Source organism: Oryzias melastigma, linkage group LG2 (assembly GCF_002922805.2).
Source record: "Oryzias melastigma strain HK-1 linkage group LG2, ASM292280v2, whole genome shotgun sequence".
NCBI classification, from domain to species: domain Eukaryota; kingdom Metazoa; phylum Chordata; class Actinopteri; order Beloniformes; family Adrianichthyidae; genus Oryzias; species Oryzias melastigma.
Genome location: NC_050513.1, coordinates 21,409,728 through 21,431,086, shown reverse-complemented (window position 1 = coordinate 21,431,086; position 21,359 = coordinate 21,409,728). Strand labels below are relative to the sequence as shown.

At 40.3% G+C, this 21,359-nt stretch overlaps 1 protein-coding gene across 1 annotated transcript in view; it reads right to left on the bottom strand.

Moving 5' to 3' along the window:
* Positions 1 to 6,526: 6,526 nt before the first annotated feature.
* The window catches only part of anxa5a (annexin A5a), a gene marked incomplete in the record, with an annotated part of 30,269 nt that continues 15,436 nt past the window's right edge, over positions 6,527 to 21,359 (bottom strand). The window contains 8 exon segments of the mRNA XM_024270559.2: positions 6,527 to 7,867; positions 9,362 to 9,484; positions 12,378 to 12,436; positions 12,543 to 12,638; positions 15,174 to 15,267; positions 19,479 to 19,529; positions 19,821 to 19,900; positions 20,483 to 20,573. Of these exon segments, the coding sequence (XP_024126327.1) occupies positions 7,808 to 7,867; positions 9,362 to 9,484; positions 12,378 to 12,436; positions 12,543 to 12,638; positions 15,174 to 15,267; positions 19,479 to 19,529; positions 19,821 to 19,900; positions 20,483 to 20,573 (654 nt within the window).

Below are 21,359 nucleotides of genomic sequence, written 5' to 3'. Positions count from 1 at the left end.
ATAAGGAGCTTCAATGGAAGGTTGGTTGGAAAACATGTAGGACACCGGCCCTCGAGGCCTGGACTTGAATACCCCTGCTCTAGGTTAAAAGGTACAAATGAGAATGGTTCGCCAGATAACATATGCAAGTTTTTGGATGGGGGAGCAGAGGCCTTTACAGTGTCAAATACAGATCCTGATTCTGTAAAGTGTCGATTAAAACAATTTAAAATTTCGCTTCTGTCATATACTGTATTTGAATCTATAGAAATAAATGTGGGGAGAGTCTGAGGGATTTTGTTCACAGATAACGATTTAATTGCTTTCCAAAATTTCTGAGGGTTGTTAAGATTCTCAGTTGTAATAGATAAGTAATATTCTGATTTTGCCTTTTTAATATGAGCAGTACATTTGTTTCTTAGTTGCCTAAAGACAGTCCAGTCTTTTGAAGAATCAGTCTTCCTGGCTTTGGCCCAAGCAACATTACGTTGGTGAATTAGATCTGAAAGTTCTTGAGAAAACCAGGGTTTTTTTCTCCCTTTAACCCGATATTTTCTCAGAGGGGCATGTTTGTTAATAATTTTCTCAAAGTTATCTTTAAAGAAGGCCAGGCTGGCTCTATGTCTGGCAATAATCTGATGCGTTCCCATTTAACAGAGGACAAATCATGGTGGAAGGCCTGTTCGTTGAACTTCCTCAAGTTCCTCTTGAAAATAGTGCGTGGTTTAGATTTAGGGAGTTTTGTGTCTCTGCACACTCCAACTACACAATGATCACTCAAATCATTACAGAAAACTCCATAGGATGAACATTTATGCGAGGTATTTGTTAGAATTAGATCGATCAATGTAGACTTTTCTGAACTTTCAACATTAGGCCTAGTTGATTGTTTGATCAGTTGGCTAAGATTTATAGAATCACAGAAAGATTTAAACTCATCTGAGGCAGCAGTGAACCAATCCCAGTTGAAGTCTCCTGCCATCAACAATTCATTCAAGTTTATCATGGAAAGAAATTGCTTTAAGGATGATAAGGTTTCCTTTGTGGCAGAAGGAGGTCTGTAACATCCTACAACTGTGATTGAGAAAGATTTTGCTATTTGCATGTTTAGAGCCAGAAACTCCATCTGTTTGCTAATAGACTTTGACAGGATGATTGAAACATCAAATCTTGATTTAACATAAATGGCTACTCCACCACCTTTCTTTGGCCTGTCAGAGCGAAAGACATTATATCCACTTATGCTTATTTCATCATTTGTAATAGATTTTGTCAACCATGTTTCAGAGATTATCAGGATATCAGCATCTGTAGATCTAGCCCAAACTTTAACCATATCTAGTTTGTGTAGTAAACTGCGGACATTGTGATGTACTACTTTAAGACCAGATGTTGATTTAAAGTCAGCAGGGGTCTGGATATGTGTCAGTTCAGGCCCAGGATTAGGATGTACATTCCCACATTCCATAGAAGTAGGAGAAGAACAGTTAACAACCTTGTGCTCTTATGGGGTCCAGATGACCCGACCCTTAGTTTGTTATGTGATCCCTCCTATGACAAAGTTGGAAAGGATGTCTGCCACAGACACCAGTAAAGACGAAAAATCCTTGAAAAAAAAAAGTTGAACGCGCTGTCTTGTGCGGTCCAGATGACCCCACTTTTAAAGTAACCATGCCTAGGTCAACAACATGGTTATGAACTATAGTTGCCAGATAGAAACTGAAGATCAGAGATTAATGTAACAGCTGTTTGTTAGTTTCTGTTTTCAACAGCGTAGTAATAATTCCTTGGATTCATATTATTTTTATTAGATTAGGAAAGTATAATTGTTTTTTTCTTCATGATCTGTTTATTCATCAAAGCAAAATTAAATATGAAATAATATATTCTGGTAAAAAGGGTCACCCCATGATTCATACGCTTTTTTTGTCTACATAAAAGTATTAAATATAAAATGCCGGTGCAACATCAAAAATAAAAACATGAATTATTACTCTTGTAATTTCAATAATTATTACCAGGTAAAAACAATCAACTCCCCCCATTATATTCAACTACAGCAACCCATTTTGAATTACAGCACTTATTACCTTAGAGGAAAGCCAAATCTTTCAACAGATGTTTGGAAAAATCCCAGTGTTGTTGATGCCAGATTATTGGAAGCAGCACCAGGATACATAACCTGCATCCAAAAAATAACAATAAGCAACATACACCATGCCTGTGTCCATGTGTGACTTGTAACTAAACTCACCTTAAGAGAAAAGCCATCAATGCCTCCAAAGATCACAATGTTATAGCTGCATTGGGGGAAAAAAAAAACCGGAATATTACCATAGCTCTATAATTCTCAGGATGATCTTTAACTTCAAAAACTCAAATGATTGTGGCTTGTGTGTCAATATGCATTAGAGAGTGTGGTCCTGGGACAGAATAAGCACGTCGAGCAATGCAACCCAAAGAAACCATCCTTGATACAACACCAGCTGTGTCAACACGATGCATGGAACATCGAACTCTTTGGTATTGCACTCTGTGTCCTCTGGCCTTAAGAAGTGCCTTCACCATCCGATATCCAGAGTGGGGCTGCCTGGACTTTATGTCTATAATGCATTGGTCTAATTCTTCATCGGACATGGTGCTGTAGAGTGCCTTGACAGAAAGATGGAACTCATTCATGCGTCGGAAAACAGTGGTTCTGGACATTCCCAAAATTTTTGCGATGGTTGGAATGGACAAGTTCAGTTCCAGAAGACTGCTCAGATGATTGGGGGAAAGAGCCATTCTGCGACGCCCTGAGGGTCCTTGCTCAAAATGAATCACAGCACTATGTGGATGTATTTTGTCCTTTTCTCTTTTTATCAATGTGTGTAAACCGCTTAGTTTATCTAAAAGGACAGGGCAAACATCAACTTGGCCAGACAATGCTTGAAGAAAAACGAGCTCCTGGGTGCCAAAGAAATCCAAGAAGTCCAGATCCAGAGGAAGTTGTTGAAGACAATACTCTAGACGTGAACGCAGTCTCTCAAGAATATGTTGAAGAAGAATATCCTAGAGAAATAAAAACAATTTTGTAAATGCTTTTTAAATGTGTCATTAAATAACAGGGAATAAAAATAGCACATATAAATGCATTCCTAAAAGATACTGATAATAAGTACAACAGATAGCATTATATCTATGACCTTTATTAATATTCTAGAATGTAGAATGTTGATAAATAGTGTAGATATTATGATAAATTAGTGTGATTAATGACTATTTTTCAAATGTATTTTTTTTAAATACCAGACCATCAGAAGAAAAAAACAAACAAACCCCAGACCGTCCAGGATTTTGTGGCAGATTTCCCATTATTGTTACGGCCTATAACGCCTGATGTTGCCTAATGTTAGCTAAGCTCCAAACTAGCATAAAAAACGGAAAAATTCTAAATTAGCAAAAACAGCTAGCATGCAGCTGAAATATTGGCTAAACTCCAAAATAGCCTAAAAAATTTTTTTTTAAAAATCCTAAATTAGCCAAAATAGCTAGCATGTAGCTAATCGTCTATAGGTTTGTTGTGGAGGAGACTCAGCATGGATTTATTTTCCTGCACACTCTAAATTCTTCCTTTGTATTATCAATTTGTCTTTCTCTCATACAGTATTGCACAGCACATGACAGTTCTGCACCCGCACGCGCTAGGCTTAGCAGTGTGCGGCACACCCCCACTCCGCCGCGTGCACGTCTGCGTCGGGTGAGGGAAGAGGGGAAAAAAGTCAGAGAAGACTAATGATAAAAATAGAGCACTTCTCCTGGGAAGGAGACAGAAGAGAAAAACTCATGAAGCTGCGTCGTCACCCATGACTGTTGTCGCGATGAATTGGTCAAAGTTGCCGTGAAAATAAAAAGTTGCACAACAAAATCTCGGTTTAATAGTTGCATCGTTTTATCACGGCCTACGAATGAATGAGAGCAGTGAAAATGGGTAATCTCCCGCGGTACATGTGACAAATCTCCCGCGGTACGGTAATATGAGGAGACAGATGTTAGCTAGCTGTGGTTAATGCATCACGTTAGCATAAAAGCTAAGTCACTTTCGATGGCTGAACGTGACGGCGAACTTAAAAATAAAATCACAACAAACGTTGGGCACATTTTGCACTCTGTTAAACGATATTAATGAGAAAACAATAGGGAAATATAAACGTAATTACTCACCGATGTGCTACCGCTTGTGTTGGCTGCCATCTTGAACTCCAAAGCGTAGGAAGAGCTGACGTCACGTCAGTGTCGGGATTTGATTGGCTGGATATCGATGTGCTCCTGGATCGACTACTTGCTCTGATGAGACTGTTTGGGCGAAGTTTTCACTCTGAATTTTTTTATGTTGAATTTTTTAACCCATGGCAATTTTAAGTCTTGAAATTAAAAACACATAATTTTTTAAGATAGGAAATATTTTTGGGAGCATAAAATTTTGCTATTTAAAAAGCAAGAGTTGAAAAAAAATTCAGGCTAAAAATTCAGAGGTTAAAAAAATTCAGAATAAAAATTCAGGGGGTTAAAAAAATCAGGGGTTAAAAAAATTCAACATAAAAAAATTCAGAGGTTAGAAAAATTCAGAATAAAAATTCAGGGGTTAAAAAAATCCGAGTCTGATGGAACTAAAAAACTTCCATATAAAAGCATCAAAAATGGATCAAACGTTGTTTTAAGGGGTTACTCTCACCAAGCTAATTAGCGCCGGTACTGCGCGGTGGAGAAGCGCTTTTCTTCACGCAGGTGAAGTTCTTGAACTGTATCTGTTACATATTTCATTCTTCTCCATGAAATATGCACTCAGTGTTCCAAAGATCAATGCTGGAGGAAACCCAAAACTGTTTTGTTTAGAGGAGGTATGTCAAATGTAATGGAAAGTGTGTCAAAGAAAATCAAGTTTCACATGAAGGCTTCCCTGTGTTACTGGAGTCCTATCTAACCGAGGATATGGTTGACGCAATGAACTTACGTTTTCATCTCTTCTTAGCTGTGTTCTCACATAATGCACCCAGGTGTGTCGTTGTTGTTTTTAATCTTCCTTTACTCACAATTTTATGGTTCTGTAAAATACTAATATCAAACCATTTCCCTCAAGATCAATAAAGCTGGATTTGAATACGAGTGCCAGAGAGTCGGAAAGAAGATGAGCTTTGCAGGAGATTTGATCTCGATTTTCAGAGTGTGGCATTGTTGTGCCTAGTCGGATGTCAGAAGCATGGTTAGCCGCTGACACTTGCTGACTCTGTCTCATGTTCATATATTTATCACAGCTTTCTTGAGCACCGTGACAAAACTGATTTTTTCAGCAGCAAGTTTCACATTAAAGTTCTCAGGACACAAAGAGTGTACAGCATGTTTTCCTCCAATGTGTTCAGGTAAAATAATTCTCATCATTATTTCAAGTCTGCTCTGTCCGAGGTCTCCTTAAACCTCTGTGTTTATAGCAGAAGAGTTACTTTTGCTGAGTACTAATTGTTCAGTAATCGATGTGTCTGACTGATGAAGCCGGACTATATTAAGTTTAATGTTAATATTCACAATGCAACAAGCAGCTGAAATGAGTTTCCTCTGGAGGGTGTCCGAGCTCCCTCCGTCACCCGGAGAGAGCTCGGAGTAGAGCTGCTTCTCCTCCACATCCAGAGGAACCAGTTGAGGTGGCTTGGATCTGGTCCGGATGCCTCCTGGTCTCCTTCCTGGAGAGGTGTTCCGGGCCTGTCCCACTTGGAGGCGGATGGGACCGCTTCCAGTGCAGCATTAAGAACAGAGTCTATTGTTTTAAACAGTTCTGGTGGATTGTGCTGATCCGAAATGACTATGTTTGACAGATAGTCTTGCTTGTATAATAATAATAATATTAAGAGAAAGAGATGTGGCGCTGTTCTATACTCCTGTGTTTATTGCAAAATGCAGAATTAATACCATAATTGTAGGTAAATGAGTCGATTTGTTTAGTAAACAGAAAAAGTTTCATTTATTTAAAAACAAGTTGTGTTGTCTGTGAAATATTTTGAACAGAAAAGTTAAATTGATTTGTTTCCCTTCAAGACTGGGGTTTTCTAGAGGTTTCCTGGCGTCACAGAAACAGTGTTAGCTCTTTAACTGCCTGCTTAACCACATGGTTGAGCGTTTTCAAAACATTTAAAAAGATGGTGTATAAAACTACACCAGTATAATCACAGAGAGTTGTATCCTTTTAGGTGAAACATGGCAGCATAGAAAACATCTGTCTAGCTTGAACCTTTAGCTTCAGCTTTGTAAAACATGCTTGTAATAAACAACTTATAAATAAACACACAGAATTTTCAATAACAGTCGAACACAAGGATGTTTTTTTGAATCCATGAGCAAAAGATTTTCTTTCCTCCAACCAAAAACATTTAATGCATTACATCTAAAAGGTTAATTGATCTCTTAGATCAGGAGCAGGTAATCTGTTTGACTCATGGACGACAAAAGGTTGTAAAATTTGACAGAAAGGGAGATCAGGAGCTGATGTGTGAAGGATTTTGGTAATTTATCTCATAACAGAAACAAATAATTGGGAAGAACAGATGCTTTATTTTGATTGAAGACTAAATATATATATATTAAAAGAGAATATTTTGGAGTTTTAATTTCAAAACTATGTTTTTGTTTTTATGTTTTTTTTTGCACCAAATGGCTGATGTCCTTCGGGGGCATACGTAAAGTCAGAGAAATGCTGTGTACATGTAGTGATCGGAAAAATTACTGTCTGACTCCACAAATACACATGAATGTTTGAAAAACAACAAATCTTCCAACCAAACATGAATGCTATGAACTTTGTATTGATCAATGTATTAATAGTGGACCATCCACCAGAAATAAAGGGAAAACAAGACATTATTAAGAATTTATTCCAGTTTGGCGAGTCAGATTGAACAGTTTTACGGGGTGCACATGGCCCCTGGGCTGTAGTTTGCACACCCCCCCACCCCGGTCTTAGATTCTGCAGTCATCACTCCAAACTCTTGTTTCAAGCAAGTTCACATCAATATTTTTTTTAGTTTATTTTGTCCAAAGATGTTAGAAACCAGAACTGGTGAAACACACAAACAGAAAGGTTTAATCTGTGTACAAATGTAATAGATGGAGGAAACAAGATAAATCCAAACACATGTAAAAGAAAAAGGACTAACAAAAAACATGTGAAAAGTACAGTGTGAAAAAAAAAACTGTCCTACAAAAACTGAATAAATCATGAGTACATTTAGTGAAATTAACTGTAAATGTTGAACTTTTTGATCACTGAGAAGAATCTGAAACTCTGCCTCCAGCTGGTCCAGCTCCTGCTCACCAGTCATCCTATAAACTGGACAAACCGGCCTGTTGGTTTAACATGAGCTCATGGATAGTATCCTGACTGCAGCTGTCTGTGTCAGCTCCTTATCTATGATCACTGAGGGTAGCATTGCTGCGGCATGAAAACCTTATTAGAATGCCTTTCACACTGCACACAGCTGTATTAGTTCACTCAAAACACCACTACAAAAACATGCTAGAAAAAACTTCATTATTAAACATTAACTAATGACTTAATTATTATTAGAATTAGCTGTTTAATGTTTTAAACTGGTGCATTTAAGGTAAATGAATTGCTGTAAGGGATGTTCCAGACTCACTAAATAGAATCAGAATCACATTTGCTAATGTGCAATACTTTAAAAGACACCAATCTAGAGTTGGAAAGAGAAGCGATATTCTGGTCTCATGTTTACAGCTTGGTCTCACAGCTCCTCAGTGGCTCATCGCTCAGTGCTGCTCGACACCCGATAGACTCGGATTAATCATTGCCGCCACAGAGGTACAGCAGCGTCTTCTGATAGTAGCCATTTGTGTCTTCCTGCAAAAATCAAACACAGAAAGAATAAGCGTTAAATAACTGAACCATGTGAAAGATTCCCATCAGAAATGACGGTTCTTTCTCCTGTGCATGAGTTCATCTCGTTCTTTGGCGTGAATGATGATGTGTGGCTAACCTAGCAGCACCTGGACCTCTGGGAACTCCCCTCTACACGCTGTATCCCTGAGAATAGCACCATAAATATCTTTATTTTGTCTTATCAAATGTAGTTCCGCCAAAGCTTCTTGAACACTCAACAGTGTTTCTTAGCCACACTTCCCCTCACATAACATCCCTACAGCTTAGTGTTCAGGGCTCATTTCATCTAGGAAAGAACAGATCAAATATCTCTCCTTGTAAATTGGTGGATAAACTACTCTATTACCTGAGTCCTGGCTGGTCCTAGTGGTTAGTTTGCATTACCTAATGGTTTCAGAGGCTTTAACTGTGTTTAACTTTCCGTATCAACATTTAGATTATCTGACATCACTCACATGATTCCTGCTGTTACTGTGTGAACTTGCTACAAAAGCGAGTAGCCATTCTCTTTTTCATAACAAGGACATAACCTGCATGTTAATATCAGTATAAGACACCATGTTCTCTCACAAAAGAAGCTGAATAATTTAACGAATTGATGGCCATTCCTTGTGGAATTTCCTTCTGTCCCGATGAGAGCTTCAGGCTGTTTATGTGCCTATGATGGATGCCACTGAGGTTTTTGATTTCAGGATTCAATGGGAGATATAAGTGGAAGAGAAGTGTACTGAAGGCAGTTTTTAAAAACACGCCTGACGTACAGAAAAAGACTAACTTTTTCCAATGATGTTCCAAATGCAGAATTTCAAAGTGAGTCAACTGCTTTTATCCGACCAAACCTTGTGCATCCTCTTCTTTCCGTCTCACTTCTCTAGTTTTCCACAGCCTGATCTATCTTACTTTTGCTTCATATTACTTTGCTATCAGCATATGTATTCTATGGCGGCTGCTGGAGGTCTTGTGTGTCAATCTGTCCATCACCGTCAGGAGAAGTAGGAACTTATTCTTCCTCTTCTTTTCCTCTTCTGATTAACACTGCTTTAAAGGATGATTTGAATGTTTTTTTTCTGTTTTGTTTTAGTCTTGACTTTTAGGAGCTCTCCAGGAGGACTGCAATAAGCCTTTTCTCATGGAACATCTGCCTGGGTAAAATGGATTCATTCACAGAAAAATCTGTGAAAAGCTAGAGTGCAGTTTCATTATCCCCGAGGCGACAATTGAAGTAAAACTCTGATCTCCACTCCATCAATGTGCTGACATGAACAGCACATGCAAAGTGCCCCCAGCTGGCAGCTTCCAGTCACATTTAAAGAAAGATCAGGAGGGTTAGAATCAATCACACTGATGATACTCCTCTAACATGTTAAACATTTATGCTATTTGTAATGCCTATTAAATACTGAACAATGTATGACGAAAGAGCTTGGACTGACTTCAGACTTTACTCTGTCTTACCTGGATGGTGGAGTAAAGAGATGCTCCATACATTTTTTTGAAGCTTGCTTTGATATCCAACAAGTCCACCTCACTCCTTGAAACCATTACTCTGGTCAGAGTATCATCATCCGTTCCAGCTCTCTAAAGAAAAGAAAGAAAACCATGAATACAGAAGGCAGCAAGTGAGCAGCTTCCAAGTGGACTCAATTGCTGTCCTTCAGCCCAAATTCTAAGCAGGTTCTGTTGTGTCTTCCGGATCTAGATTTAGACTTCTTTTCCTTCTGTCTATTCCTTCCAGGTGTCACCACAGTGAATCAGCATCATCCACGGAACCATGTCCACATCCTCTACTCTTAACACCAGATCTACTGTAACACCAGATTTACTGTAACACCAGATCTACTGTAACACCAGATTTACTGTAACATCAAATCTACTGTAACACCAGATCTACTGTGGCATCAGATCTACTGTACCATCAGATCTACTGTAACATCAGATCTACTGTAACATTAGATCTACTGTAGCATCAGATCTAATGTAACATCAGATCTACTGTAGCATCAGATCTACTGTAACATTAGATCTACTGTAGCATCAGATCTACTGTAACATTAGATGTACTTTAACATCAGATCTACTGTAGCCTCAGATCTACTGTAACATCAGATCTACTGTAACATCAGATCTACTGTAGCATCAGATCTACTGTAGCATCAGATCTACTGTAACATCAGATCTAATGTAACATCAGATCTACTGTAGCATCAGATCTAATGTAACATCAGATCTACTGTAACATCAGATCTAGTGTAACATTAGATCTACTGTAGCATCAGATCTACTGTAGCATCAGATCTAATGTAACATCAGATCTACTGTAGCATCAGATCTAATGTAACATCAGATCTACTGTAGCATCAGATATACTGTAACATTAGATCTACTGTAGCATCAGATCTAATGTAACATCAGATCTACTGTAACATTAGATGTACTGTAGCATCAGATCTACTGTAGCATCAGATCTAATGTAACATTAGATCTACTGTAGCATCAGATCTACTGTAGCATCAGATCTAATGTAACATCAGATCTAATGTAACATCAGATCTACTGTAGCATCAGATCTAATGTCACATTAGATCAGGGGTCGGCAACCCAAAATGTTGAAAGAGCCACTTTGGACCAATACAACAAAAAACAAATATGTCTGGAGCCGCATAAATTGAGTCGCTTTATTTAAGTCTTACAATGAAAATAACACATGGAGATTGTGTCGATTGATCATGTCTGTGATTAAATGATAATTTCTCCTGTTGCGTGTCCCACTTTGCGTAATCCTCTACTTTGGTCTCATGACAAGTTAAAGTGGAATTGCAGCGCCAAGCTACCTGACAAAGGCTGAATAGCCTCATACTAAAAACATGAGCTTTTATTTTGACATCCCTCAATGACACAACGAGAGGGGGTCCTGATCAGTCTCTCCCTCATTCTCACTCCAGGTGCAGGAAGAATTCAAACATAACAGGACAAAATCATAAATGTTCAACAGTCAGACAACAGAACACATTGAGGAAAACCCAAACTTAAATCCAATTCCAGTCAGACAGGCAAAAGAATGGGTAACCCACAATTCCTTCCGCTGCCAGACCGACAGCAAGCCCACCGTGCCTGAGACCATCACTACAATATGAATGAATTAGAGTTTGTTTCATTGCTTTGATGAAATTAAAGAAATGCAATAAAGAAATACGATTTTTGATGTCATTTTTATTTAGAGGATTTGAAAAAAAAACCCCACAAAAATGTAACGTGCACCTTTAAGGTGCTTCCACACTGGCCGCGTCGGCGCGCAATCAAGAGTACACTTTCAATGAGGAGTCAATATAAGCGCGTGCAGACCCGAATCCCTTGTCTCCAAGTCTGGAGCGCGCGTGAGTTTTTAAGTCAGACATTTAAAAGGACAGAGTTGTGAAAACAAAAGTCTTCAGAAAGATTTGGGGGATTTTCAACACTTTTACTTTAGGTTCTCCCTGTTGTAGATGCAGAGGAGCGCTAATGAACAGTAAAAATATAATAGAAGGAGAATCTCCTCCCCGCCACGCACCACACGCGGCCGGTGTGTGAGACCTGCACATCGCCGCGCTCAGCAGGTGATATCCACACCGGAGCAGCGCGGTCACGCACGCAGTGGAGCTCGCGACCTGCCTTAAAAACCCGCGTAGCAACGTGCACTCACGTGCGCTCCAGACTCACGGGCAGGAATTCTGCGTGTTTGCATTGACTTTTCATTGTGGGTGTGGCTAGATTGCGCGCTGACTCAGCCGGCGTGGAAACACCTGCGCTCATCTCACAACAACTGGAAAACGTAAAGGATGTTTGTGTCATGTTTGTACTCCAGCATAAATCGTATTAAAACAAAAATATATTTCCCTCCAACATTTTTTTTTTCATTTTCAAACATTTTTGAAAAAGCGCCAGTGAGCCGCAAGGCAGTGCTTAAAGAGCCGCATGGGGCTCTGGAGCCGCAGGTTGCCGACCCCCGCATTAGATGTACTGTAGCATCAGATCTAATGTAGCATCAGATCTACTGTAACATCAGATCTAATGTAGCATCAGATCTACTGTAACATCAGATCTAATGTAACATTAGATGTACTGTAGCATCAGATCTACTGTAGCATCAGATCTACTGTAGCATCAGATCTACTGTAGCATCAGATCTAATGTAGCATCAGATCTACTGTAGCATCAGATCTACTGTAGCATCAGATCTACTGTAGCATCAGATCTACTGTAACAGCAGCTGTCTTCCAGATCCTGATCAGACTCCAAAAATGATAGTTTACTGAATTGTCATATTTACCATAAAGACTGAAATGCATGCTGGCTATCACAAAAACCATGAATAGCTGTCAGCTGTAGCAGAACACAAACTGCTGTTGCTTTTTGATTCATTTTGTTTCATTTTGTTGTTTCAGTCATATGTTGACTGTGCGTCCGACAGACATAAGTCCTAAGATATACGTACCCTCATGGACTTATAAAGGCTTTCAGCAAAAAAGTCAGGAATGCTCCTGGCACATTTCACTGTAAAAAAAAACAGTGGTTTGTTATTTTTTTAAAGAACGATGAACTGACACTACGTTTCAAGGGTGATGTGACAAACAGGGATTAATCACACAGAAATTCTTACCAACAGCTAGCAGTAAATTTTCCAAATTCCCAGTAGTTTCACTTTTGATACTGTCCTCTATGTTGGAGCCAGAGAGCGTCTTGTATGCAGCAAACACTAAAGAAAACAAAAGAAACTCAATTGCTCATCAAAAACCTTGTGGGAATGGAAGAAACTAATTTACTATATACATCCCAGACTTACATTTCTGCAGTGATTTCTTTTTATCTGTACACTTTACCACCAAATATGCCTTTTCATTTACAGTTTTTCTCAGTCGCTTTGGTGCGTTTCTCAGATCAGAATTGAAATTCTCATAACTATTAGTTCAACCTCCACAACACTTAGTCATTTGTACACATCATAGTAGCAGTTTCTCCTCTCTCTGAACAAACTGCAACTGATTTTTGACATCAATCAGTTGGTTTGATACATTTCTCTGCTGTTTTTTGACATTTCCATTTGCTTATGTCATGTCAGTCAGAATTAATTATACTTACGGATGCTGAATAGTCGTTCTCAATAAAACCAATAGTCTTACTTTCATTGCTTGAGTCATTACACTCAAAATTGTTGAATTAGTTATCAAATGTCAAATATTAGCCATCTGACAAGCAAATTCTGTACCTTCCTTTATCATTTTGTCCTGGAAATGTCTCCTAAATTGAAAAATTGATCTCAGGTGAATTTCAGCTGTCACTCATGAGGAGGTGTGTGCAATTTTATGACCGGCATCCACATGAGCAAATGGCCCTGCTAGCAGCCATGGATGCAGCATGTGACGACATCACAGCAGAGTCCTGCAGAGGATGGATTCGCCACTCCAGGAGATACTTTCCTCGCTGCATTGTGAGGGATAACATCTGTTGTGATGTAGATGAAAATATGTGTCCAGACAGACAAGAACGTCTGGATGTTCCAGAATGATTTACTGTACTGTTACATGTGCTGTATAGTGCTCACAGCTCTACCAAAAGGGTGACTTTATGTTTAACATCTACAGTGACTTTACTGCACATTTCAGATGGCTGTACAAGTAGTCCATAGTGCTGTCTTGAGCATTTTCAGGTATCGCCAAATATTTTTGCAATGAAAACACTGAAATTATAAACTGTCATAGTGAAAACATGACAAAGCCATTTGACTATCTTGTTCATAAAGATGGTGTCAAGACTTTTCATTTTGATGGCACTGACAGTTTCATTGACATGAATACTTGCTTTTGAGGAATGGATGATCGATTCTGAGCATGTGACGGGCTTTTGCAGGCTATCCACTAGGTTTTGCAGTTTGCACTAATTGTTTTGAGAAATGCACTAACTGCTGTGCAAATGTTAATAGTGTTCTGAGAAACGCACCAAAGCCACTGAGAAAAACTGTAATATAGTTAGGTAAAAGTTTCAGTGTTAAAGCACTTTTATTGTGAAACAGTAAAAACATGAAAGTGAAAAAAGGATGTATAGTTTTACATTCACCTAACTATATTTGGGATAGGCTCCAGCAACGGACGGACGGATAGATAGATAGATAGATAGATAGATAGATAGATGCTTGTTGGTCAAATGCCAGTTTCTGCACAAATGTACTAATATTGTAAATTTTATTTAATTAAATGCAAAAGGATTTTTCCTCATTCTACTCAGAACTGTATTTTCTCCTTCTGGATAAATAGCTGAAAATCGTGTATTGGAAGTCTTCCCAACTGGATGATTATTGACAAAAACCTGATGTGACCCAGGCAGTAGAAAACTGAGCAAAAAGCTAGACTAAAAACCCTAAGAAAACTTCATTAACGGCAATGATTATTGCACTTAATTTATTTTGAACATGTGCAGTTAAAAACTTTCATAGCTGAATAATTTCTAAAGAGCCATGAGACATACAAGTAAAAAGACATTTACAAGTTGTCTACTTGCAAAAGAGTTGTACATACTGTAGATACATGTATGATGAGTCACATTGCACTCCGATTTCTGTTCTTTTGATGCATTTTTGCATAAACTTTTAAAGTTCCATTTTACATTTAAAATTAAAGATGGATCAACTATGTTTATGAACACAATGAAGTGAAAACAATGTTAGTTTTCTGTCCTGATTAGACTTGTTCTCTCTAAATCATTAAATATGTCCCATCAATCTGCTTGGCAGCTGCTCTGGGTTAGTGCCCAACAGCTTCCAAACTTAAAGACAGTTACATTTGTGACTGATTTGGGGCAAATTCCCTTCCATTGCTGCCCCTAAGATGGGGGCAGCAAAACATAAAACATAATTTTAATAACTTCAAGAAGTCATGAAAAAACAGCAAGTCATTTTTTTTTCTTTAATTGTAAACTTTTGTCCTTCAGAGCACCCCTATGTGAAACACTGCCACTGCAGTGGGACATGGAACACCCTCCCAGCAGAGGGATAGTCAGCCCTAAGCCCCAACCCCTTCCCCTTGAAAAAAACAAGTTTGGACACCACTGCAGCTTCAAATGCCCCAACACTCGGAAGCGTAGGGAGAAGCTGTAGGGGAAGAATTCGGATTCAGCCTAAGCCATTGGAAATGTCCTCATTTAACAGTGTAAAACAGGGAAAAGCAAAAAATATATATTTTTTTCTTTTTCAATCCTTTTTGTTGTTGTTGTAAATACACAGCACAAATGGCCTCACCTCTTTGGAGATGCTCTGCACTCCTGTTACCAAGAATCGTGATGAATTTTTCTTCATCTGTGCCAAACTTTCCCTCACCAGCAGCGAACAGCTCCTGCGATGGCAGAGCACACACTTATTTTACTGCTGACACAGCAGTGTCCATTGACTCATGGGACCTAGCAGGAAAAGTGCTCTGCACTGCACCAGCATTTCAGCTGAGCATATTTAATCCTGTCAGGATACGTACAAGTAATTCTTAATATTATGTCTCTTTCTCTACAAGAATCTAAAACCTTTTATCTCTCTCCTCCTGCGTTACCGAAATTTAATTTCAAAACCAAGTAAGAAAGGTAATCCTACGATAAGTATGATAAGGTAATCATACTTTCCTGCATTTATTTCTGCTCATTTGATCGTTAAGAACACTTACACAGCAGCAGTTCCATCATGAGTCAGTGAGGGCTGCTGCCATGATGCTGTCATGTACTACAGAGATGTGCAGGATAATTCAATGATGGATCCCAATGCACAAGTCAATATATTGCCAGCAGGTTACAACACACTCAATCCCACTGTGAGCGTTCAGAAAATAGGACTAAAATTGTTAATTGGATTTTTACTCCGTGGTTCTCTGTTCATCGACTGCTTTATATTAGAAACGGTATGGAACTTTTACAATTCCTTATTCACAGCTTGCTTGAATGCATGTGCCACATTTAAAGCTGAATGTCTTGTTTTTTATAAACAGACCAGCAGCATTAGAAAGGTAAAAATGAAACTGCTGGCTGCAATGGAGCTGCATAAAGAAAGCTAACACCACTTTGCCTGTCCAAGCTTAGCAAGCTCACCAACATTAAGATTTACAAAACATTGATTATATTGTAGTCAAATGAAGATTATTCCACTGGTTCATACTTTCTGGAACTATTTATTCAGAGGAACTGGTCATAATGCTTAGCTACAGATTCCCCATATTTTGCTGACTGTGTCTACCTCGAAATGTAAGCACCAGACTCAAGCCCCTATTTTGCGACATATATGGTGTTATTGTGTTTTAAAGACTGATGAGATATTCTTGCTGAACTCAGATATTTCACATGTTCTCAGTAAAGGAGCAGAAAAAATAAACATTGTTAATCTCTTGGGAATTTGTTCACAGTGAATTTGCCGAGGTTAGGAAGATCAACCTATTCCAGGTGATAAGATGGATAAAGCCAAATTCTACAATAATCCCATCACCACCATTTCCTTTGTCTCCATTTCAAAGTTCTTGCATTTGAATTAAGGCATTTTATTTATTGATTTTTCAATTTATTTTTCTTTAACTTGTCCAGCAGCGGAGCAAACACATCAAAGCTGGAGGCCTCTTGTATTGGACAGATTTTACTGTTACAAAAGGGAGTTAACAATCTTTTGACACAGGAAACCGCACTTTTGTTCTTGGATCTGAGGTCCGACTATCAGACAGACTCTCCTCTCCAGTACCCTGGCATAGACTTTCCCAGGAAGGCTGAGGAGTGCGATTCCCTGGTAGTTGGAACACACCCTCCGGTCCCCCTTCTAGAAAAGGGGAACCCCCACCCCAGTCTGCCAGCCCTGTGGTAGAGATCCCATCTGTCTTGAAATACTGCAGAGACGTGTCAGCCAAGACACTCCCAGAGCATCCAGAGACATGAGGTACTTGGGGCAAACCTTATGCACCCCTGGAGCTGCGCCACCAAGGAGCTCTTTGACTACCTCAGTGACCTGAGCCTGGGTGATAGACAGTTCCAGCACAGTGTCCTCAGCCTCTGCTTCCTCAATGTAAGGTGTGTCGGCAGGATTGAGGAGATCCTCAAAGTGTTCCTTCCACCCCCCAACAATGTCCCCCGTTGAGGTCACCAGCGTCCCACCTGCACTAAAGAAACAGTTCCCACAGAAAACTGCTTTCCCCTCCGAAATGTTTGCCAGCACCTCTTTGAGGCCAACCAATAGAGTTCTTCTCCATGGCCTCACCAAACCGAGGCCAAGTTTTTGCCTCCAAAACAGCCCGGACTGCAGCTCGGTTAGACTGCTGGTACTTTCAGCTGCCTTTGCAGTCCCATCAAGCCTGGCTGGCTTGTGGGACTCTTTCTTCAGCTTGACGGCATCCCTTAATTCTGGTGTTCACCACAAGGTTTGGGGGTTGCCGCCTTGACAGGCACCAGAGGCCCTGCGACCACAGCTCCAGAAAGCAGCAGAGACAATAGAGGTGGAGAACATAGTGCACTCGGACTCAATGTCACCAACCTCCCTTGGTACCTGTTTGAACTTCTCCCAAATAAAACCTCTTTGAGAGAGGTCTCAGCCAGACGTTCACAGCAGACACTCACAATACATTTAGGTCTGCTTAGTCTTTCTTGCGTTCTCCCCCGCCAGCGAATCCAACTCACAACCAGGTAGTGATCAGTGGACAGCTCTGCCCCTCTCTTTACCTTGATGTCCAAGACACAAGACACTCCTGCCTAGGTTGTCCTGATGCCAACTGTATTGATGGACAACTTTGTGTTCAAGCATGGTATTCATTACGGACAAACTATGAGGTGCACAGAAGTCCAAAAACAAAACACTGCTCAGGTTCAAGTCAAGGAGGCATCCAGGTGTCACTGTCAATGCTCACTTGGCCATTGAAGTCCACTAGGAGGACGACGGAGTCCATCCATTGAGGCACTTTGAGACACCAAGAGGGCCGGCCACTCCGAACTGCTGTTAGGCTGAACCGCTAAGACATGTGCCCCACCTGTAGGCAAAGGGACACGACTGTCTCGTCCACCAGTGTGAACTCCAACACTTTGTGGCTGAGCTGGGGGCTCATAAGTAAGCCCACCGTGGCCCACTGCCTCTCACCAATGGCAACTCCAGAATGGTAGAGTCCAACCCCTCTGAGTTTCAGAGCCCAGGCTGTATGTGGAGGTGAGCCCAACAATGTCTTCCCAGTATCTCTCAACCTCTCATACAAGCACAGGCCCCTTCCCTCCCAGATAGGTGACATTCCACGTCCCAAAATCCAAGTTCCATGACCGAGGTTTAGGTCACTGAGGCACTATCCTTCAACTGCCACCGAAACCACAATGCACTGGCCCCTTCTAAGTTCTCCTGCAGGTGGTGGACCAAATGGAGAGTGATCCCGCGTTGCTCCTTCGGGCTTGATCTTACCCACTGAAGGAGTCCCAGCCACCAGGCGCATCTGTAAAATCTGTAAAAATGTTCTTGTGCAACTTTGGGAAGTCTCCACTTGATTGAGTGTTGGACCATTTCTTGCTGACAGCAGCGGTGAGTGCACAGATGATCCAGCTGTGCACATTTGGAGAGACACAGGTGGGTCACAGACAGTGATTCTGGTAAGTTGTACTTTTGAGAAACAATGTGGATGGCCGTAAAGCCTACCACATCTTAATTTACTGCAGAAATCCACCTTGGTGCAACCAACACAAAAAGATCAGCCAGCATTTCAGAGCGCAAGCTTTACCCGGCCTGCGCCACTATGGCCCACACACTTTTACTGGGAGGCAATGCTGGGCGAGTTACGCTTCCATATGTGAAGGGATTGTTGACAGCTGGGTTATTGTTTGAGCTTTCTCTAAACCTGCTGGCATCATTGCTGAAGCACCACCTGTCAATGAGATTGACTCTGACAACAATGAAAGGGAACCAGCATCTTTGATTATGGAACTATGCAGCCTGAATTAAGTACAGAAATAGACCCCCAATTAAGACTGCGCCCTATAATATGGTGTGCCCTATGGTCCAGAAAATATGGCAGTATATGTTTACAAAAAAAGTACTTTAATAGACATCTAATAATATCCAAAGATTAGATGTCTTCAAGTAGGTGTTTAGTAGACCTCTATAAGAAAATATCTGTCAGAACACTATTGGTAGACATCTAATATAGAGTAACAAAATAGAGTTGTCTAACATGTCCTGTAGACGACTAAAGTAGATGCATGCCAGGTATATAATTGATATCCTGTGCTAATGGGACTTGAACCCGACTTGAGACTTGTTAGTCTTGACTTGGCCTTGTCTGCTTTTGACTTGGGTCTTGACTCGGGACTTTTGGACAAAGACTTGAGACTTACTTGTAACTTAAAAACAATGAATTGTCCCACCTTTGTTAGAGAAAACATTTATTAAATTGATGAGGAAAGTGAGCTAAACCAATGTAAGTCTTAAGTCAGCTCAACTCCAAGTACTGCAGCACAGTAAGTTTTCCCTACAAGTCCTTTAATGTAACTTGGTCTTTGTCTGCAAACAAACATCAAGTTGATTGTAGATTAAATATATACATTTTTTATTTCTCACCTTGGCATCGTTCTCAATATTATCTTCATCTATACCTTCCTCTCTGCTCCCCTTTGCAGACCCATTAAGGTAGCAGGACCAGAAAAAGCAAAACAGAAAGAGTGTTACAAACAGAAGAAAATGAGGTCAATGTGGATGAGCTCAGACACTGTTGGAACCCAAGTAATCCTGAGTTCTCTGATCTAATGATCTAAAGTTTCCAAAGTAAAACAGATCTAAAACAGAAGTAGCTATGGTTTACAGCAATTGTATTCTCAGTCTGTGAAGTTTAAAATCTCGTATGACTTTCTAACAGCGTCAATGGAGACCTTAGCTATTATCACAAGAAACACTTTTTTTTACCTGCAGCAGGATCACCAACAGTTTTCTGTAGTGTCCGTCTGTGTCCCCACAGATGTCCTTCTCCAGTTTTCCACCAAACTCTGGAGGAAAGAAGAGGACAGGTCAAGAGGTGCTCACTACCTGCAACTCCAAACAGCTGTTACAGCAGTGAAGGCTATCCTCCGTCAAGGTGGGATGTTTGGTTATCAAAAAGGTAACGTTATCCTGCTCTGCAAAAAAGCTAAGCTTTTCTAAAAAATCTAAACTTGGCTAACATGGCATGGTGTCTGTCTACCTAAGACCGTACTGTAGACCAAGGAAATTCTTATGGCTTTCCATCCATGTGGGCTCAATGTCCTTGTCACTTACTGTACTGCCACAGACTCACACAATGCAGATGTGGAAAAATGACAGAAACCATGTCTGTGACAGAGGGAAAGAGCAAAAACAATATGCATTCTAGGAGCTTTATACTGTTGTGTGTCTACATGAACACTTCAATATTTTCCTGAAAGAGCTGAAAGAAATGATCGAGATGAGGACAGCCTGGTCACGATTGAGACGGCTGCCCATGCAACCTAAATTCAGACGAGCATAAGATAATATACAAGCTTAACGTTTGAATCCAACTTTCAACATGAGTGTTTTCCACAGAAACTCTCCTTCTCATCTCATGACGTCACCTTTCTTGTAAACTTTGATGATTTCTTTGATCTGTTCCCCAGACCTTGACGCCAGGATCTCAATCAGCACTTGATCATCAGTTCCGGCCCCCTGGGAAACAAATACAGTATATGGATGTGCTCAATATAAACTCCATTGATTGAGCATCATCTCATGTAGAGCTAAAAAAACAAACCATTTCAACTGTGCACGGAAGATAAACTATTTGAGAAAAAATGTCAATGCCAGCAACTTAAAAAGGTCAAATGTGATACTTTATCGAGGCCACCTAAAAGTGAGATTAAGTCTGATCTTCAATATCTTTTTAAAATAACTTATTTAAACACGCCACATGACAAACAGTTTCATCAAACTTTTGGGTGAACGTGGCAGTCGCAGAAAAAGCAACAAGCAACAAAATCCTGGAGAATTATCATCATAGTTTTAAGGTGTTACTGTTAGTCTAAAGGGGCGGGGCCTGTCCACACACACTCAAATGTTATAAACATAACTGTTGGCTCCAAAAATCTTCATGCACATGTTTATATATACAAACCCACCCATGTAAAGCCTTTCATTCTGTCATGCATTCTATCTGTGCAAAGGTGAGCTGATACCTGTGCTCAGGTGAGTGTTTCTGTTCTGCTCAGATGGTTGATGGAATTTAAAAGGAGGGAGAGTGCCTGCTCATCCCCACACCAAGACCCCTCAGCAGCGGTAGTCAAAGCCCCCCAACACCTGCACGGAATAGTGATATCTGCCTGTCAGGTAATCCTGTCAGCAACCCAGACTGGGGCCAGCAGGACCACCACAGGGGCCCCCAACATCAGACAGCAGGGACAGCCCCAGCCCAGCCGGAAGAACAGCCCCCCGCCGCACTAGGAGGCCCAACATGAG